Below are 17,577 nucleotides of genomic sequence, written 5' to 3'. Positions count from 1 at the left end.
GAGTAGTCACCCTGCAGCAGCAGGCACCACCTAAATATCTTGCGGTTTGCTAAGACGTCCTTCCTCCGGAATCAGACTGACCAGCTCGACGAGACCCGGACTCCCTGCTCTCTCTGACCTCAACCTGCCTCTACAGCTCAGCTGAAAACCGTAGGTGCGACGAGACCAGTGGACCCGGCGACCATCAGAACCAGCACGACACTGACCCAGCATGACCGCCGAGGGACCCTCGAGTGGGTGCACTGGGGTAAGAGAAGCCCCAACCCCAAGCAGCACGAGCACCGAAGTCCAGCCCCCCAGCATCCACCAGATCTGCGTGGGGCCCTTTTTGCTCCTGGGTTGCTGCTACGTTGTCCGGTCACTTGCCCGTTGGCTAGTGACTCTCTAGAGGACGTCCTACGTTTGTTTCACCGCTGGTCTAGCTCCTCTAGACTGGCCCTAGTCTCCTCCTGAAGGGAACCTTCCTCGGACCCTCCTGGTCCACCCAAGACGCCATTTTGTGTCGCCACGTGGGCTTGCCGTAGCCAAGGCTTGTTGCCTCCTTCACCGGATCCAGCATCGCCAGCAGCAGACATCCGACGTGGGACAGCTCGCACACCTCCAGCCTGGTCGACATCAGCGCCCTGGTCCGTGCAGCAGCAGAATCCAGTATCAGCTCTTCACCTGGCTGAGTGACCTCGTCCGGTGCCATCCTGGTGCCCACCTAATCACTGGCTTGTGATTCAGAACTTGGTCCCCTCTGCTTACAGGTACACTTCGTCAGCTGATCCAGTCCTTGGATCAGCCCGGAACATCTTCACTGGTCGCCTGCCAGCAACTTCCACTTCAGGCTCCTGGTTCGTCAACGAGGATTCCCGACGACACTTGAACCCTATGCAGCCGCAGCCCCTGGGCTAGGTAAACCGAGTACCACGGTGCTCCAGCGTAGACCAACTCTCTAAGTGTCTAGATCCACTTTCGTTTTTGACCTACCTAGTCGGGTTCCTGGTTCATCAACGAGGATTCCCGACGACACTTGAACCCTATGCAGCCGCAGCCCCTGGGCTAGGTAAACCGAGTACCACGGTGCTCCAGCGTAGACCAACTCTCTAAGTGTCTAGATCCACTTTCGTTTTTGACCTACCTAGTCGGGTTCGCCCGAGAACACTAACTTTTGCATTTACTAGTATCCATAGACTTTGTCCCGCATTACGCGTGAGAGTTTCCACTCTGCACACGGCGTTCCTAGACCTCCTGCTTCTAATCTAAGGGTTCAGCATTGTAGGCTTAGCGTTTCTAAAGTCTCTGAGAGTAGTACTTACCTGCTAGTAATTTCGCATTCCACTTTTGTAGTATATGGTTTTCCGTGCCCCTCGGGCATTTGCGTAAATTGTGCGACTTTCATTATTTCTTTAAGAGCTTTGTATTGTGCTTAGCGCCCTGTCCTCATAAAATGTCCAAGGCTGTTGTGTTATAAATAAATATCCTTTTATTTTCATAACAACTTGTGTGGTGTCCTTTCACTTGGTGTTCAAGGGGTATATGTGATGGTATAACAGCTGGCTTAACACGCCCTCTAGAGTTTAGCCTAAAGACTGCTCTTGTCCATGCTACTAGGATAGCTGGTCTATAAGGTTGACTTACAACCAATCATCAATAAGGGTCGTTTGGAATGATACACAGTGATCACTAGAATAGCGAGCACTACATATCAGGCCAACTTCTCACAGTGGATTCCACCAATGCAGAGAGTTGTATGCCCAACTGGTCACCAACACTTGGTCCTGTAATTGCCCTTGAGCCTGGTTCCACTGCCTTGCTAGGCACTCTTGGAGCGGACGCATGTGTAGTCTGGCATGAGGGACTATGAATATGCACGAGGCCATCATGCCTATTAGTTGCATAAACACTTGAGCTGGTACTGAGTGTTGGGGCCTGAATCTTTGGATCAATGCTTGCATGCCGTTGATCAGTGCTGCATTGGGATATGCTTTTGCTGCCAGTGTATCTATAGTTGCTCCCAGGTATCGTTGTACATGGGAGGGTTGCAGATGTGATTTTGGGTAGTTTAGCGAGAAGCCTAAACTGTGCAGGAGATGGATGGTTTTTGACATGTGTTTGGCACATTGCTGGGCTGATGGCGCGTGTATTAGCCAATCGTCCAGATATGGGTACACATGGATGTGTTGCCTTCTGAGATGTGCCGCCACTGTAGCTGGACATTTGGTGAACACTCGTGGAGCTGTTGTGACACCAAATGGTAGGACTTTGAACTGGTAGTGCTGTCCTTGAATGGTGAACCTCAGATACTTTCTGTGAGCAGGGTGTATTGGTATATGAAAGTATGCGTCTTTGAGGTCTAGTGTTGTCTGGTAAGACTTGCTGGAGAGTGAGCATATGAAAATGCTCCGACAAAATGTACAGGTTGAGGGGCCTGAGGTCCAATATTGGTCTGAGAGACCCGTCCTTCTTTGGAATCAGGAAGTATAGGGAGTATACTCCTGTTCCCTGATGTTGTAGTGGGACTGGTTCTATGGCCCCCTTTTGCAGCATAATGATGACCTCTTGCTGCAGTAAATGTAAAATGTAAATGTGTGTCTTGTAAAGCGCACTGCTACCCGGAGGCGTCCAGGCGCTACAGACCGCTGGGGAACCCATCCTGGCTTTCCCTGTGAGATGGTCCCTTCTGGGTATCTCCAAGGTGAAACCAGGCATCTCCGGCGTTTGTGGGGGGCCGTTGTGGAGATGAGGAAAGCTAATGCCCAGAGTTGCCGAGTGTAATCCCTAGTTAGAGTAGGCACAGAGGCGAGAATGATCGAGTCCGTTGACCCTGGTCCACGACCCTGCCGCGTTGGGAATTGAACCCTGGTCCCGGGCCGTCCTCTGCTTCCGGGTCTGCCGCCTCTAACCAGTGAGCCACACCACTCCAGTAGTGTTATATTTTCCTGTGACATTGAACGGTGCACGGGTGGTATGTTGGGTGGGGTTGAGTGAGTTCTAGGCAATAGCCATGTTGGATAATTTGCCTGACCCACTTGTCTGTTGTGATATTTAATCAGATTGGCAGAATTTGTTGTAGTCTTCCCCCGACCGATGTTATATGGTCTAGGGGGTAGTGCCAAGAAGTCACTGTTTGGTGGAGGATCTATTTGCATTTTCTCCACGACCCCTTCCTTTGGTGTTATTGCCTCTGTATCCACCCCTGTTTGTGTTTTTGTTGTATGTGGATTGTGTGTTACTTTTGTAGGTGGAGGATTGCTGTGATGTATTACTTCGCACTCCTCCTCTATAATTGGAGCGACGAAAGGAGCCCCGGTGTTGTTGGGACTGTAGAGCTCCCATGGACTTTGCTGTTTCCGCAACAGCTGGGCCAAATAAAAAGTCTGGGTTGATTGGCTGATTAAGAATTGTGGATTGAACTTCATTCTTAAAGCCCGATATGCGAAGCCATGCGTGTCGCCTTAGCAGCACGCTTGTATTGATAGATCTGGCCGCTGTATACGCCGCATCTAGGGCACATTTAATTGAGGCATTGGTGATGAGCTTTCCCTCCTGTATAAGTTCATCTGCCTGCTGTTTGTTAGGATCAGGTAAGTGTTGGAGAATTTCTTCTAAGCTGTGGTAGTGCGCCCTGTCATATCTGGCCAGCAAGGCCTGTGTATTGGCAATTCTCCATGAGTATGCTGCTTGAGCTGCAACTCTTTTGCCTGATGCCTCAAAGATCTTTGACTCCTTGTCCGGAGGAGGAGCCTCTCCTGTAGTTTGGGAATTAGCCTCTTTACGTGCGTTGGATACCACTAGGGAGTCTAGGGGTAGCTGGCCCTTGATGTATGTAGGATCTATAGGTGCAGCCCTATATTTCTTTTCAATTCTAGGATTTTTGACCCGTGCCCTAGCAGTGTCCTTAAAAATGTCATGTGCATGTTTTAAGAATCCCTTCAACATGTAGAGTGTTTTTACATGTCTCTCAGATGTTGTTAGTGTATCAAAGAGAAAGTCTTCCTCAATAGCATCAGACATTATGGTAGGTAGCCGCTCTATCAAGTAAAGAATTAAAGGCCACTGTATCTTCTGTGGGTGATGGCTTAGTTGGGTAAACTGCAGGTTCTGTAATGGGCAGAGTCCCTTCATTGTCTGGTTCCCCTCCTGCACCCCATGGCTGTAGGTTGGGGTCTCCAGTTGGGTTTTTGTGGATAACAAAACCCCACATCTGCATCCTGATCTTCATCTGGGTTGTAGTCAGATGATGTTGGGGTATATGGGGTTGTAGGCATAGCTGGAGTGATAGGTTCAAAAAGTATTGGAGAGGTAGCACAGTCTCTTCTTTTTGAGTGGTATTCTTGGAAAGTCTTCTATTGGAAGAGGCCTTTTCTTTTTTGTGTAAACATTCACTTTACCAGTTTCTGGGTTAATATACAGTTTTGACTTGTCTTCTGTGGGGGGGTCCGGGTGAATAAGCTTGTCCTCCACAGTTTTTGGCATTGGTGCAGTAGCCTTTGGTTGGACTATTTTTGGTTCTATAGGTTTAGTGGGTTCGACCGCTTTTTGTGGTTGGATCGGTTTTTGATGTTTGTCGACAGATTTTGTCGGTTGAATGTCTTTGGCTGGCTTCACCACCTTTTTCGGACCGAGCGGTTTGGTCGGTTCAACAGTCTCTTTAGTTGTTTTAGGTGTTTGTGGTTTTGGCTCGATGCTCTTTTTTTATGGTTTGAAGGGGCTTCTGCTCGACCGATTTGTTTTGGTCCACCCTAGGTTTCACTTTCGGTTCGACGTTAGTTTTGGGCGTAGGCCTTTTACTTTCGTCGACTGTTTTTATCCCCTTGTCGATATTTGAGGCTCCTTTGCTCGATTCGACGTGCTTTGTCTTTGGGGTCGATTCGATGTGCTTTTGTTTTGGCGTCGAATCAACGTTTTTTGGCCGCAATGTTGACTCAGCGGCTTTAGGCTTTGAGCTCGACTCAACAACTTTAATCTTTGATGTCGACTCGACGGTCTTTGGCTTCAAAGGCTGTGTTGGGGCTACGGCCTTCGGCTCGACGATCTTTGGCTTAATTACTTTCGGTTCGACGACTTTTGGTCCGAAGACTGTGTTGTCAACGAGTTTCGGTTTCGATGGAACCGATTCCGTATGGCGTGTCTCAGAGAACTCTTTGAATATGTTCTTAGCCGGGCGGTAAGGCGGGGCTGTAGAACGAGAATGTTGATCTTGGCTAAGGCCTACTGGCGATGCCTCGACCTGAGTCTCTGATATCGGTATAGTGTCTATATGGGGCGGTGTACTCACGGTTCGCCCCTCGTCGTCATCGGAGTCGTCTTTAACAGCTACGATGTCTTGATCGTATTCCTCGAGATCGACTATTTGGTCCTCCTCTTTGAGGTAATCATCGGAGTTGTGCTCCGAGTATTGGTCTTTGTCTTGATCCGAGTCTTCGGCGCTAGCTAGTTCTTCCTCATCGTCGAAGATATTATCGGGCTCTGGCGCCGACCTCTGCATTTCTTGCCTCGCCGCCCGTCGATTCCGGAGAGTCTTTTTCGACCGGAACGGGGCACAGGCACACGAAATGCTTATCTGTGTGCGGGAACTTCGAGTTGCACTGCAGGCAGTATTTGAATGGACTTCGTTCCATCGCCGGTCGGTCCACGTGGTGTCGAGAAGGCCTCACAGCCCGATTCAACGACCGAAGTGCAATAGGTGTTTAGAAAGTATATCGGTACCGAGCGCTGAACAACACCGACGGATCCGAAGGCCTTTTGGCCTTTAGAGAAGTGTTAGTTAATTCCGAACTTGGAGTTTTGGAAAGTACATCCGAACCCAATGGCGGAAAAAAACAATCTGAGGATGGAGAGGATGCCCATGCGCACTGTAGTCCGAAGGAGCCACCTATCTCGTGATACTTCGAAGATTCTTCCAGGACAACAATGTGCAATCATCCGGACCCAACACTAGGCGGAGATCTATGCACAAATATGAATTCAGCAGCCCACATGCCTCGAACCAGTGTGTGATACTATGAGAAAGCTATATTGACCATCGACTCCATTTTGTATAACTGACTCCATTTTCTGTGCTCTCACGCAGTTACAGAGTGGGGAGGGGATGTTTCGAATATGCTACTTACCAGAATGCATCTGTTCTTGGCATGTAGGGCTGCTGACATTCATATCTGTGCATAGATCGCCGCCTAGTGTTGGGTCCGGATGATTGCACATTGTTGTCCTGGAAGAGTCTTCGAAGTATCACGAGATAGGTGGCTCCTCCCCTGGACTACAGTGCGCATGGGCATCGACTCCATCCTCAGATTGTTTTTAGCCATTGTGGCCAAGATTGAGTGTAACTAAGTGAATGATGGCCATGCTAGAAGTATGTGTGAATTCTGCAGCTGCTAAGGGCGCCGGGGAGGAGGGCGGGCGATATGAATGTCAGCAGCCCTACATGCCAAGAACAGATGCATACTGGTAAGTAGCATATTCGGTTCGAGGCATGTGGGCTGCTGAATTCATATCTGTGCATAGAATACGTTGCAGTCCCTCCATTAACGGCGGCCGCCCGTGCCAGCTGCAGCAGTTTGGAAAAGTGTTTTGAGAACAGCCTGCCCTACAGCTGCCTGCTGTTTGGAGTGCACATCAACACAATAATGCTTTGTAAATGTGTGTGTGGTAGACTATGTGGCTGCTCTACATATGTCTTCCAAAGGAATGTTTCCAAGGAATGCCATAGAGGCCCCCAACTTTCTAGTGGAGTGGGCCCTTGGTGGAATGGTGAGGGTACGTTTGGCTTTCAGATAGCAGATCTGGATACATTTAACGATCCACCTAGCAATACCAGCCTTGGAAATAGGGTTACCTTTGTGGTGTGGTGCAAAGGTGACAAAAAGTTGTTTAGTCTTCCTAAAATCCTTGGTCCTATCGATGTAATACATCAGGGCCCTTATAACGTCAAGGGTGTGGAGCATTCTCTCCGCCAATGACTGAGGATTTTGGAAGAAAACAGGCAATTCAATAGTCTGGTTGATATGGAATTGAGAAACAACCTTAGGAAGGAATTAGGGTTAGTGCGAAGCACCACCCTGTTAGAATGAATTTGAATAAGTGGCTCTTGGATAGTGAGGGCTTGCAGTTCACTAACTTGCCGTAGCAATGTAATCGCTATAAGGAAAGCCACTTTCCACTTCAAGAACTGAATCTCGCAGGAATGCAGTGGCTCAAAGGGAGGACCCATCAGCCGGGTGAGGACCACATTGAGGTTCCACTCCGGAGCTGGTGGAGTCCGCGGAGGAATGACTCGTTTGAGTCCTTCCAGAAAGGCCTTAATGGCAGGCATCCTGAAGAGTGAGAGGTGCTGCCTATTCTGGAGATAAGCGGCCATCGCAGATAGATGTATGCGAATGGAAGCATAGACCAGATTACATTTGTACAGATGGAAAAGGTAACAGATGTTATCCTGAATAGAAGCATCTAGCGGGTTAATGTTGTGGTCTGCACAATAAATGACAAACCGCTTCCATTTCGCTGCATAGCATGCTCTGGTGGTGGGCTTCCTTGCCTTCCGAATGATGTCCATACAGTCAGAAGGTAAGTGGAGGTAGCCAAACTCTAAGACTTCAGGAGCCAGATCGCCAGGTTGAGCTGTTGCGGATCTGGATGCTGAATGTCGCCATGGCTCTGCGTCAGAAGGCTGGGTGTGAGTCGTAGCCTCTGATGCGGTACCACGGACAGTTCTAGAAACGTAGTGTACCACGGTTGGCGAGCCCACGTTGGAGCAACCAGGATGAGAGTCATCGAGTGCTGCCTGAGCTTGCGTGCCACCAGCGGTATCAGAGGTGCTGGGGGAAAAGCGTACGCAAATTTGCCTGACCAGTTCATCCATATCGCATTGCCCTGCGACTGTGGGTGCGGGAACCTGGCGGCAAAGCTTTGGCATTTTGCGTTCTCCCTTGTGGCGAACAGGTCTATCTCTGGATAACCCCACCTTTGGAAGTACGGTTGGAGTACTGATGGATGTATCTCCCACTCGTGCATTTGGTGGCTGTGCCTGCTGAGCAGGTCCGCCATCTGATTGTCCTTGCCCGGGAGGTGTTCTGCCATGAAGAAGAGGTTACTCTGAATGGCCCACTTCCACATGCTCTGAGCCAGATGAGACAGTTGCGGAGAGTGTGTTCCTCCCTGCTTTTGAATGTAGTACATGGCTGTCATGTTGTCCGTCCGGATCAACACAACCTTGTTGCACAGATGTACTTTGAAGGCTTTGAGTGCCATGAAGATCGCCATCAGTTCGAGAACATTGATGTGCATCTTCCGTTGCTGTTGCGTCCATAGTCCCTGCACCGTGTAATGGAGTACATGAGCTCCCCATCCCTGGAGAGAGGCGTCCGTTGTGTTGGAACGGTCGGCCTTTGCAAAGGTTTTGTGGATTCCACCAATGCAGAGTTGTATGCCCGACCGCTCACCAACACTAGGTCTTTCAACTGCCCGTTAGCCTGAGTCCACTGACGTGCTAAGCACTCCTCAAGCAGACGCATATGTAGCCTCGCGTGCGGGACTATGGAAATGCAGGAGGCCATCATGCCTATCAACTGCATGAACACTCTTGCTGGAAGCGAGTGTTGAGGTCTGAATTTCTGTATCAGCGACTGAATGCTGCTGACCCTCACTGAATTTGGCTGTGCTGTGGCCGCCAGAGTGTTTATGGTCGCACCCAGATACTGCTGTACGTGGGCGGGCTGGAGGTAGGATTTTGGGTAATTCAGTGAGAATCCCAGATCGTGCAGGAGGTGAATGGTGTGGGACATGTGGGCGGCACACTGCTGGGCTGACTTCGCTTGGATGAGCCAGTCGTCCAGATAAGGGTAGACGTGGATGTTCCGTCTCCAGAGATGCACCGTCACTGTCGCCAGGCACTTCGTGAACACCCTGGGTGCCGTGGTGACACCGAAAGGCAAAACCTTGAACTGGTTGTGCTGGTTTTGTATGGTGAAACGGAGGTATTTCCTGTGTGAGGGATGCAGTGGAATGTGAAAGTATGCATCCTTTAGGTCTAAAGTTGCGAGAAAATCCCCCTGCCTGAGCAACGGGAGCGCTTGCTGCAGGGTCAGCATATGGAAGTGCTCCGACAGGATGTAGTAGTTGAGGGGCCTGAGGTCCAGGATGGGCCTGAGGGACCTGTCCTTTTTTGGTATAAAGAAGTACAGGGAGTATACCCCTGTGCCTCTTTCCTGCAGTGGCACGAGCTCTATCGCTCCTTTTTGCAGCATGACTGTGACCTCTTGCTGCAATAAGTGCAAGTGCTCGTCCGACATAGGACGGTGTCTTGGGGGCATGTTGGGTCGAGTGGATGTTAACTCCAGACAATAACCGTATTGGATAAGTGTTCTGACCCACCTGTCTGTGGTGATGGACTTCCAGACCGGCAGGAACTGCTGGAGTCTCCCCCCGACCGGTGTTGTGTGGTCGGGGGGCAGTGACAAGGCGTCACTGTTTGCTGCTGGCAGAGGATCTGGAGCTGTTGTTACCACGTCCTCTGCCCTTGGCGCTGTTGCCACGATATCCACCTCGACTTTTGTTGGTGTGAGTGGTCTGAGTGTTGCCCTTGTAGTATTGCGTGGACTGGGAGAGCTGGCCCCTGGAAACGCCTCTAGTGCCGGAGCGACGAAAAGACCCACCCCGAAACTGCTGGGACTTTAAGGCACCCATGGATTTTGCAGTCTCAGTGTCCTTTTTTATCTTTTCTAGGGTGGTGTCAACCTCTGGGCCAAACTGGTGATCTGGGTTAACCGTTTGGTTCAGGATGGTGGTTTGGATTTCTGGCTTGAATCCAGAGATTCTTAGCCAGGCATGTCGCCGAAGCATAACACTAGTGTTTATAGCTCTGGCAGCGGTATCAGCTGCGTCCAGAGCGCACTTAATTGAAGCGTTCGAGATTAGCTTCCCTTCCTGAATCAGTATCCCAGCCCCTTCCTTGTATTGATCAGGCAGGTGTTGCAACAGGGTCTCCAGTGTATCGTAGTGTTCCCTGTCATAGCGCGCCAGAAGCGCCTGCGTGTTAGAAATGCGCCACATTTTGGCTGCCTGTGCTGCTACCCTCTTCCCCGAAGCCTCAAAGACCTTGGATTCTTTGTCTGGGGGAGGAGCATCACCCGTAGTCTGAGAATTAGCCCTCATCCGGGCATTTGAGACGACAAGGGAGTCCAGGGGCAAGTGTCCTTTGATGTAGGTAGGATCAGTAGGCGCCGACTTGTATTTCTTGTCAATCCTAGGGTTGATCACCCTTGCCCTGGTAGGTTCTTTAAAGATCTCAGCAGCATGCTTTAAAACACCTTTCAGCATAGGCAGAGTTTTAACAGTCTTTTCTGAGACTGAAAAGGTGTCAAAGAGGAAATCTACATCCACGGGGTCAGCATGTAGCTGGACGTTGTGATTATTAGCTGCAAGCTCAATGAGGGCATTGAAGGCTGTAGAGTCTTCTGTAGGGGACGTTTTAGCAGAAAAAAGTTGAGGGTCTTGTCCTGATTGAGGATCCCCAGGGTCACCACCAGCTGCCCAGGGTTCATTGGTATCCTCAGGGTCTGTATAGACTGGATAACTGTATTCATCCTCATCATCTCCCTCACCAGCGTCCACATCTGAGTAAGTGGGCGACACATCATGAGTCTGTGGGAAAAGGGGTTCCACCAAGACGGGAGAGCAAGCAGAGTCCTTTTTCTTGAGAGGGATCTTGTAAGACTCCAGGTGTGGTTCTGGGGTGATTTTCCGCTTCAGGAGGGAAAGCCTGCCCGTTTCGGCGTCGAAGTGTTCCTGACGCTCGTCCCCCGAAGGTTGTCGAGGTCGCGGGCCGTGGACCATCGATGACGCCTTCGGCGCCGAGGAGACCTTTTTGGGCACGCCGGCCACTGCCTTAGGAGCGAAAGCCTTCGGCGCCGTCTTAGGCGGCAACGTGAAGTGGATTGGTGTGGACGCCTTAAGTGGTTTCTCCACAGGTTTCGCAGGCAGAGGATCCTTCGGATCGGCCGACGCGGTGCCCTCACGGATACGCTGCAGGGAGTCGTCACCTTCTTGGTGAACGCGGCGGATGGGCGCGCCGGTTCGATGGAATCCTTAGAGGTCGCTTTTGGAGTCGACCCTCGGGGCGCAGCGCCCTTGGCCTTGTCCTGTGGACGGGGGGTAGTGAGGACCTTTGGGTCGTCGAGACGCCTCTGTGGGTCACCGAGAGTCTTCTCCGGCTCGCCGACAGTCTTTTTCGGGTCGCCGAGGCATTTGCCGGTGTCGATCGTCTTCGGTGCCGACGCGCCCGTCTCGACCACCTTCACTTTAGTCTTCGGCGCGGCAGACTTCGCCTCGACGCCCTTGACTTGCGCCTTCGGCTCGACAGCCACCTTCGGCTTCTTCGGTGCCGAAGCCTCCGAGGCCTTGGAGCCGACCAGAGCGATGCGCACTTTCGGTTTCGAGGCTGGCACCTGCGCAGTATCTGGCGTCGAGACCGTAGGTTTCACTTTTGGTTTCGTTTTGCCAGGGAGTGGCTCGGCAACAATGTCCGTGGCCGAGCCCGAAGGCGGAGCCGTGGAACCCATAGCGAGATCTTGGGTAAGGCCTGAAGGCGATCCCTCGACCTGGGCCTTATAACTCGGCACGGCCCTAGAGTCAGTTCGAGGAGGCTCCTCATCCGAGCTATCCTCCATGGCCCCGAGGGCCCCGTCGTCGTCCCCTACCTCTTCGACGACTTCTTCGCCCTCAAACATCTCAGCATCTGCGTCGTAGTCATCTTCGACGTCCGACGCGGGGTTTGATTCAGAAATGTCCTGGATAGATTCGTCCTCGACCTCTCCTGCATCGAAGATGTCCACAGGCGCCGGAGCAGATTGCTGGGCCACCTGGCGCGCAGCTCGTCGAAGCTTAAGCGTCTTCTTGGACCTGAAGCGCGAACAAGCCATACACTTGCCCTCATCGTGGTCCGGTGACAGACACTTGTTGCACACCGGGTGGACGTCGATGTGGGGGTACTTTGAGTTACAGACCGGACATCTCTTGAATGGACTTCGGTCCATGATGGACGGTTGTCTGGAGCGTCGACTGGGCCTTCCGCGCCGAGAGCACGCGGGAGTAGAGAATCCGGCTCGGAACCGAGCTAGAAGAAGTAATGCCGAACGCACGACAATACCGACGTATAGACTAAAGACCTTTTGGTCTCAAGAAAGTTTTCTATTGATTCCGACAAGAGGGAAGTAAAGACATCCTAACCCAATGGCGGAAAAAAACAATCTGAGGATGGAGTCGATGCCCATGCGCACTGTAGTCCAGGGGAGGAGCCACCTATCTCGTGATACTTCGAAGACTCTTCCAGGACAACAATGTGCGATTATCCGGACCCAACACTAGGCGGCGATCTATGCACAGATATGAATTCAGCAGCCCACATGCCTCGAACTTGCTCTTTACCTGTTTTCGCTCTTCACCGTGCAGAGTGAGCCAGAACAAATTGTGTGGGATACGCGCTTGGTACAGTTCACAGGGTTGAGATTGTTTCGCCAGAGAAGTTTGCGGAATGTTCAGCTCTGCTTCGAAGCAAACACGGGGGCTGCTGCTGCCACTAAGCAGATAGTATAAACTGGTTGCCTCCAGTTTGTCTTTGCGTTTGTGTTTTATTATTATTATTATTATTGTGTCTTTTGTAAGGCACGCAGCTACCCCAACGGGGTGTCCCGGCGCTGAATGATTAACAGCTAGTCCCTTCAGGCAGAGGGTTATAGGCATAAGAGTTTTCAAAGCCCGACGGAATTCAGGTTCAGGTTTGATCGAGCGCAAACCCAGAGGCAGCTTATTCCATCGTTGGGCGGCTCCTAGCTCGAATGTTTTGCCTCCAGAACGGGACTTTTTAAATCTAGGGATGGCCAATAGAAGTCTAGAATTAGAGCGAAGAGCTCTTGAGTTACAGTAATTATAAGTTAAGTTTTATAAGCCTGTTTCCCCTCATCAGAGGGATTCACTTTTAAAAGGAAGGCCTGTACACTTTGAGCGCCTCCCTCTCGAATCGGACTCCACCCCTGGGCTAAAGAGTTGGTTTCACGCAAGAGGCACATCAATGATATTAGACTGGTCCTCTGGTTTGAACACGGAGATGCACAGCTGCGCTTGCCTCCTCAAGACTGAGCCCATTGTGAGCTTCGTGCTCGCTGGATCAGCTGATACATTGGACTTAAGGCAGGAGTTGACACTGTTTTCATCTTCTTCAACCCAACACTTAGCCCTCTTCTGGGAGGAGTGACATAAGGTCCTCTTAGTTTTGGTACATGTGTCTAATTACAGGGCGACAGACCTGACTATTCACCATTTTGTAGCAGCCTCTTTTTCTATTTCTTGCCCGCTGTCTCCACATTTTGATATCCTTGTCTGGCATCGGCCCCATGGGTGCTGCTGACCTGGTTCTTTTCCTCGCAGTGCTCATCAGTGAGTCTGCCTCAACATGCCCCTGGATATATAGGGTCATGAGTGGATGCTCCACATTTCTTCTCTGTGCCAGGAGTCACTGATTTTGAAGTTGCTAGCTTTTAAAACATAGCTTTACCCTGATGTACTATGCTCAGAAGGTGCTAGCTGCTATCCTCTCTGGCCTGGCTGAAGTTTAGTCGTCACTAGACCTCCAGTCGAACAGTGTTGCGGTCACAGGCAAATCCTTACTGGGTAGATAACTCGTCTTCGGAGAGTCGCATCAACTCTCCGATTCGTACTGCGCGTCGGCCATTGTAGTGGCTTGAAGTCTTTGTGCTATCAACTTACCCCAGCAGGATTCTTCAGCTGTTGTGTCCCTGTCCTGCGAATAGAAGGCCAACCAGCTGACCCTTGGAGTCTCCTGGCTCTGGAGACTAATGCACAATTGATGGAAGGAATGCTGAAACAATGTCAAACATTCAGCCCCAGTACAGAGATCTGTTTATACTATCTTTTATTTTTACACATCATGCCATACCAGTTTAGACCCATCTATATGCAAATCAGTCTTGACCCTGCTCACTGTGCCACTGGATTCAAGCTAGCCTGACTGATGAGGGGTGAACCCCAAAATATTGGTTTCTTGTCAAGGGAGGACATGGTGAGCAAAAGAAGGATGGATTTAACCCAGATCTCAAATGGGGGTGAATGTTTGATTTGATCCGCATTCCATCCATTTTTTGGGCTCTGGTGACAGCTTCTCCTTGAGCAGGACACAGCAGTCACAGTCCCTACCTAAGTTTTACAACAAACACTTCTGTCCCAACCACTAGAAGGCAAAATTGTGCAAACATGAATAGATTTCATGTTGCAAATCTATCTGGTTTTATGTCCCCATAAAGGGGCCGGATAATATCGGTTTAGGCTTGTTTTTTTGGTATCTCCTTATTGGGGCCAGCAGGTATCTGCTAAATGTATTTTCTCAACTCCCTATACAGGTGACTGCTGAGGTATGTTTGATGTATACCTTTAGATTGGGGACTGATGGGATCTGTTATATTACTTTTACTTTATAGCCCCCGTCTGCATAGCTCGGGGAAGCCCATACATGGGTCTGTTGATATCTGCTACCGTTGATTGTTTGCTTTCTATCCCCAGAGTGGGGGCTGATGGGGTCTATTAAAGAGTTTTTGCTCTCCATCGTCCCAGACTACATACATACTGGATGTTTTATGTCAACATACAGAGACCTCTGGTATCTGCTAGGTTTAGTTCAGATCTACCTGTAGTTTACTTACTGTTACCAGATCTACACTGGTATCAGCAACCAAAAGATTAGTGTTGATTCCTCTGCGTGCCTTTTGGGGAGGTGTGGATAAGTTAGGGGCAACATAGGAGGGCAGCCTGGGGGCTGGTATCTGCTGCGGGTTTGATACACAGGCTGTCAGGCCATCTTCTCTGGCAGGATTACTTTGGGTAACTCTTTCCCAGATTTAATAACATCCACTATGGCTTTGGATTTGTGGATCACTCAGATTTTCTTACATCTTGAAATGTCCGTCACCCAGTTTTATGTTTTTAAAAAGGAACCTGGATCCCAACACATCCTACCTGTGAGGGTATTTCCCTACAGCTTGATAGACCTCCCCTTCACCTATGCTGATAAATAGCTTTCTTCCAGTCTGAGATAAGTGAAGCCTGTATTCCAGTCACGAGGAGCTTTCTAAACAGCGTGATAAGCCTTTACTCTTAAAATCAAACGGTTCCTCCCCACCCATTCAATGACCTTGATTCCGGTCACAGACTTACGTGTAGGTGGGCTCCCAGATGCGCCGTAGCTTGTCTGGCTTTACAGTGCCATTGCCAGACACCTGCAATAACTTCTGCACATAGAAGAAGATTGTGGACCTGAAGTTGCTTAGTGGCAACTCAACTTCTCTTGTCGTACCAAGGCCGGTCACCTTCAGGATGAGTGCGAGCCGTGGTGGAGGGGAGCACTCAACTTCCTCCAGCAGCTCAGAGTGAGGAGTTCCTGTAAAAGGAGAAAGGCAGAACCATTATCAGTAGCCATGAGGCAGATGATCGTAGAACATAACTATGGGTGTGAGAAGGTAGCTGGCCTACCACCTTCAAAAGCTTCAACCCCCTACTCCCTTGCTCTCCCAAGCCATCTCAGCAGCATTAAGGAATTCAGGGTACAGTTAAAACTGGGGGCACTGGCACCTAGCTTTAGCAAACTCAATTTTCCTGCTGTCTGTTTGCACCTATATTTAAGGGGTTCTTGAATCCAGTTTAGAGCAGGACTGATTGCCGCCCCAGAGTGAATAGAAGTGCTAGCTTAAAGGAACAGTATGGCAGTATAGCAATCCACTGAGGAAAAGCGTATATGGCTCCTAGTCTTCTAGGAGACTATGTTGAAACCGGTGGGCCTGTTCTGGGATGAAAGGCTGCTGTATGGCTTGGCACAGGGGCGAACGGGTGCAGAGGTAGGTAGGTAGGCCCAATGATATCCTATGAGGGAAAGGGGGCCTTCGGTTGGTGGCTGCTGGCTAGCAGGCCACGCGGCTCTGGGAGCTGGGCTCCTGGTCACTTGCTCAGGGCAAGGGGGCGGAGGGGGGGGGAGGGGGTAGGGAGTAGGATAGGACAAAGGGGTCCCAGCGAGCCGCACTCTGGCGGCTAGGTGCAGGGTGCATTTGAGCCGTCGGGCGCTCAATGTTATCCAATGAGGATCTTGAAGAGGGAAAAAAGGCTGCAGGCTTGGGGGCGGAGACTCTCCAGGGGCGACCAGCACTTCGAGAGGTAAGTTGGGATCTTGGAGCACAGGTAGGTACCCCAAAGGGAGGCACAGGGGGCTGTAGGGCGCCAGGTGCAGAGGTGTCGGAAAAGCTTAAACTCTGCTGGTCGCGGTTGGAGTGGCCCTGGTTCTCAGTCTGCAGGCGTCGGCTGGTTAGTTGAGGAGGGTCTTTGGGCACTGGACTTCGGGGTCCCAGTCGCCGGGGGGACCTCTTCGTGGTCTTGGTTCGGGTTGGCCCGGCCCAGGCTCGGCTGGTGCGGAGTGGGCTGGTCCGGAGCTTCCTGGTGGGCACCAGATGGGTTGTTGCAGCAGAGCCTCTGCTGATGGGAGTCCCAATCTTCAAGAGGGTCAAGGCAGGCAGGTCCTCTGGGTTTCATAAGGTTGCTGTCCGCGGGGGTCGCCGGGTTTAGGCAGGGGCAGGTTCCAGGATCAACAGGCCGGTAGGGCTGGGGCCAAGTCAGTTGTTGTCCTGTTGTTAACAGCTGCACGGCGGGTCTTCTTTCTTCTTTTTGGTATCGGGATCTGAGGAAGGAAGGTTCGGGGAGCCCCTAAACACTAAATGTAGGGGCGTTTCAGGTAGGGCAAGGGCAGGGACCAATGGGTCCCTGTCCTGGGGTGAGTACACCCCCTAGCCTGCTCCTCTCCTGTGGGAGGGGGGCAGGAGCCTAGCTGGGATTGGGTAGGGTTCCCCATCTGCAAGATGGTCGGAGCCCGGGTTCGTGCTTCCCCTCGCCTCCTCCACCTGAGGGGTGGAGTTGGCAAAGGTTGGCACACCCGCCCTTCCTGACGTAGTTTTTCCTGTGAGTCTTCCCGCCAGAGTGAGGGTAGAACGGGTGGGGGCCAGTTGCTGGGTACAGCAAATGGTCTGGAGAAGCTCTCCGAGGCGGCATGCTTTGAAGCTTCCCCCTGTCCATCCTGGGGGAGGAGACATAGCATCTCGCCCAGGATGTGCTTTGTTGCAGGCCAAGGAGAGCGGGAGGCTCTCCACCCAGGGGTCCAGCAACATGTCTGCAGGGTGGCAGCCTCTGCAGCCACTCAGCCCAGACGTGGATTGTAGGTTTGGGGGGCATCTCTGAGATGCCCTCTCGTGCATTTTACATTAAATCCCACACTGGCATCAGTGCGGGTTTAATGTGCTGAGAAGTTTGGTACCAAACTTGTCAGTCTTCAGTGAAGCCATCATGGTGCTGTGGAGTTTGTGATGCCGACCTCCCAAAAACATATACTTTTAAATGGCATCACTGCACTTACTGTGCCCAGGAATTGCCCTGGGTACTGTAGGGGCACAGGGCTCATGCACCTGTGCCCTCAACTCTGGCATAGGGCACCCAGCTAGAGGGGGGACTGAAGTATGCCAGGGCAGTGGGTTCTGTGGGCATGGCACA

General features: G+C 51.2%; 1 protein-coding gene across 10 annotated transcripts in view; it reads right to left on the bottom strand.

Annotated features, from left to right (window-relative positions):
- The window catches only part of HECTD1 (HECT domain E3 ubiquitin protein ligase 1), a 665,243-nt gene that overhangs the window by 162,054 nt on the left and 485,612 nt on the right, over positions 1 to 17,577 (bottom strand). For all 10 annotated transcript variants that reach the window (XM_086936975.1, XM_086936976.1, XM_086936967.1 and 7 more), the window contains one exon: positions 15,208 to 15,430. In XM_086936975.1, the coding sequence (XP_086793101.1) occupies positions 15,208 to 15,430 (223 nt within the window). The remainder of the gene's footprint in view (positions 1 to 15,207; positions 15,431 to 17,577) is intronic.

The sequence above is a fragment of the Lissotriton vulgaris genome, chromosome 9 (genome assembly GCF_964263255.1).
Source record: "Lissotriton vulgaris chromosome 9, aLisVul1.2, whole genome shotgun sequence".
Lineage (NCBI taxonomy): Eukaryota > Metazoa > Chordata > Amphibia > Caudata > Salamandridae > Lissotriton > Lissotriton vulgaris.
Note: the sequence above shows the minus strand (reverse complement) of the source record. Positions and strands in the feature narration are given on the sequence as shown.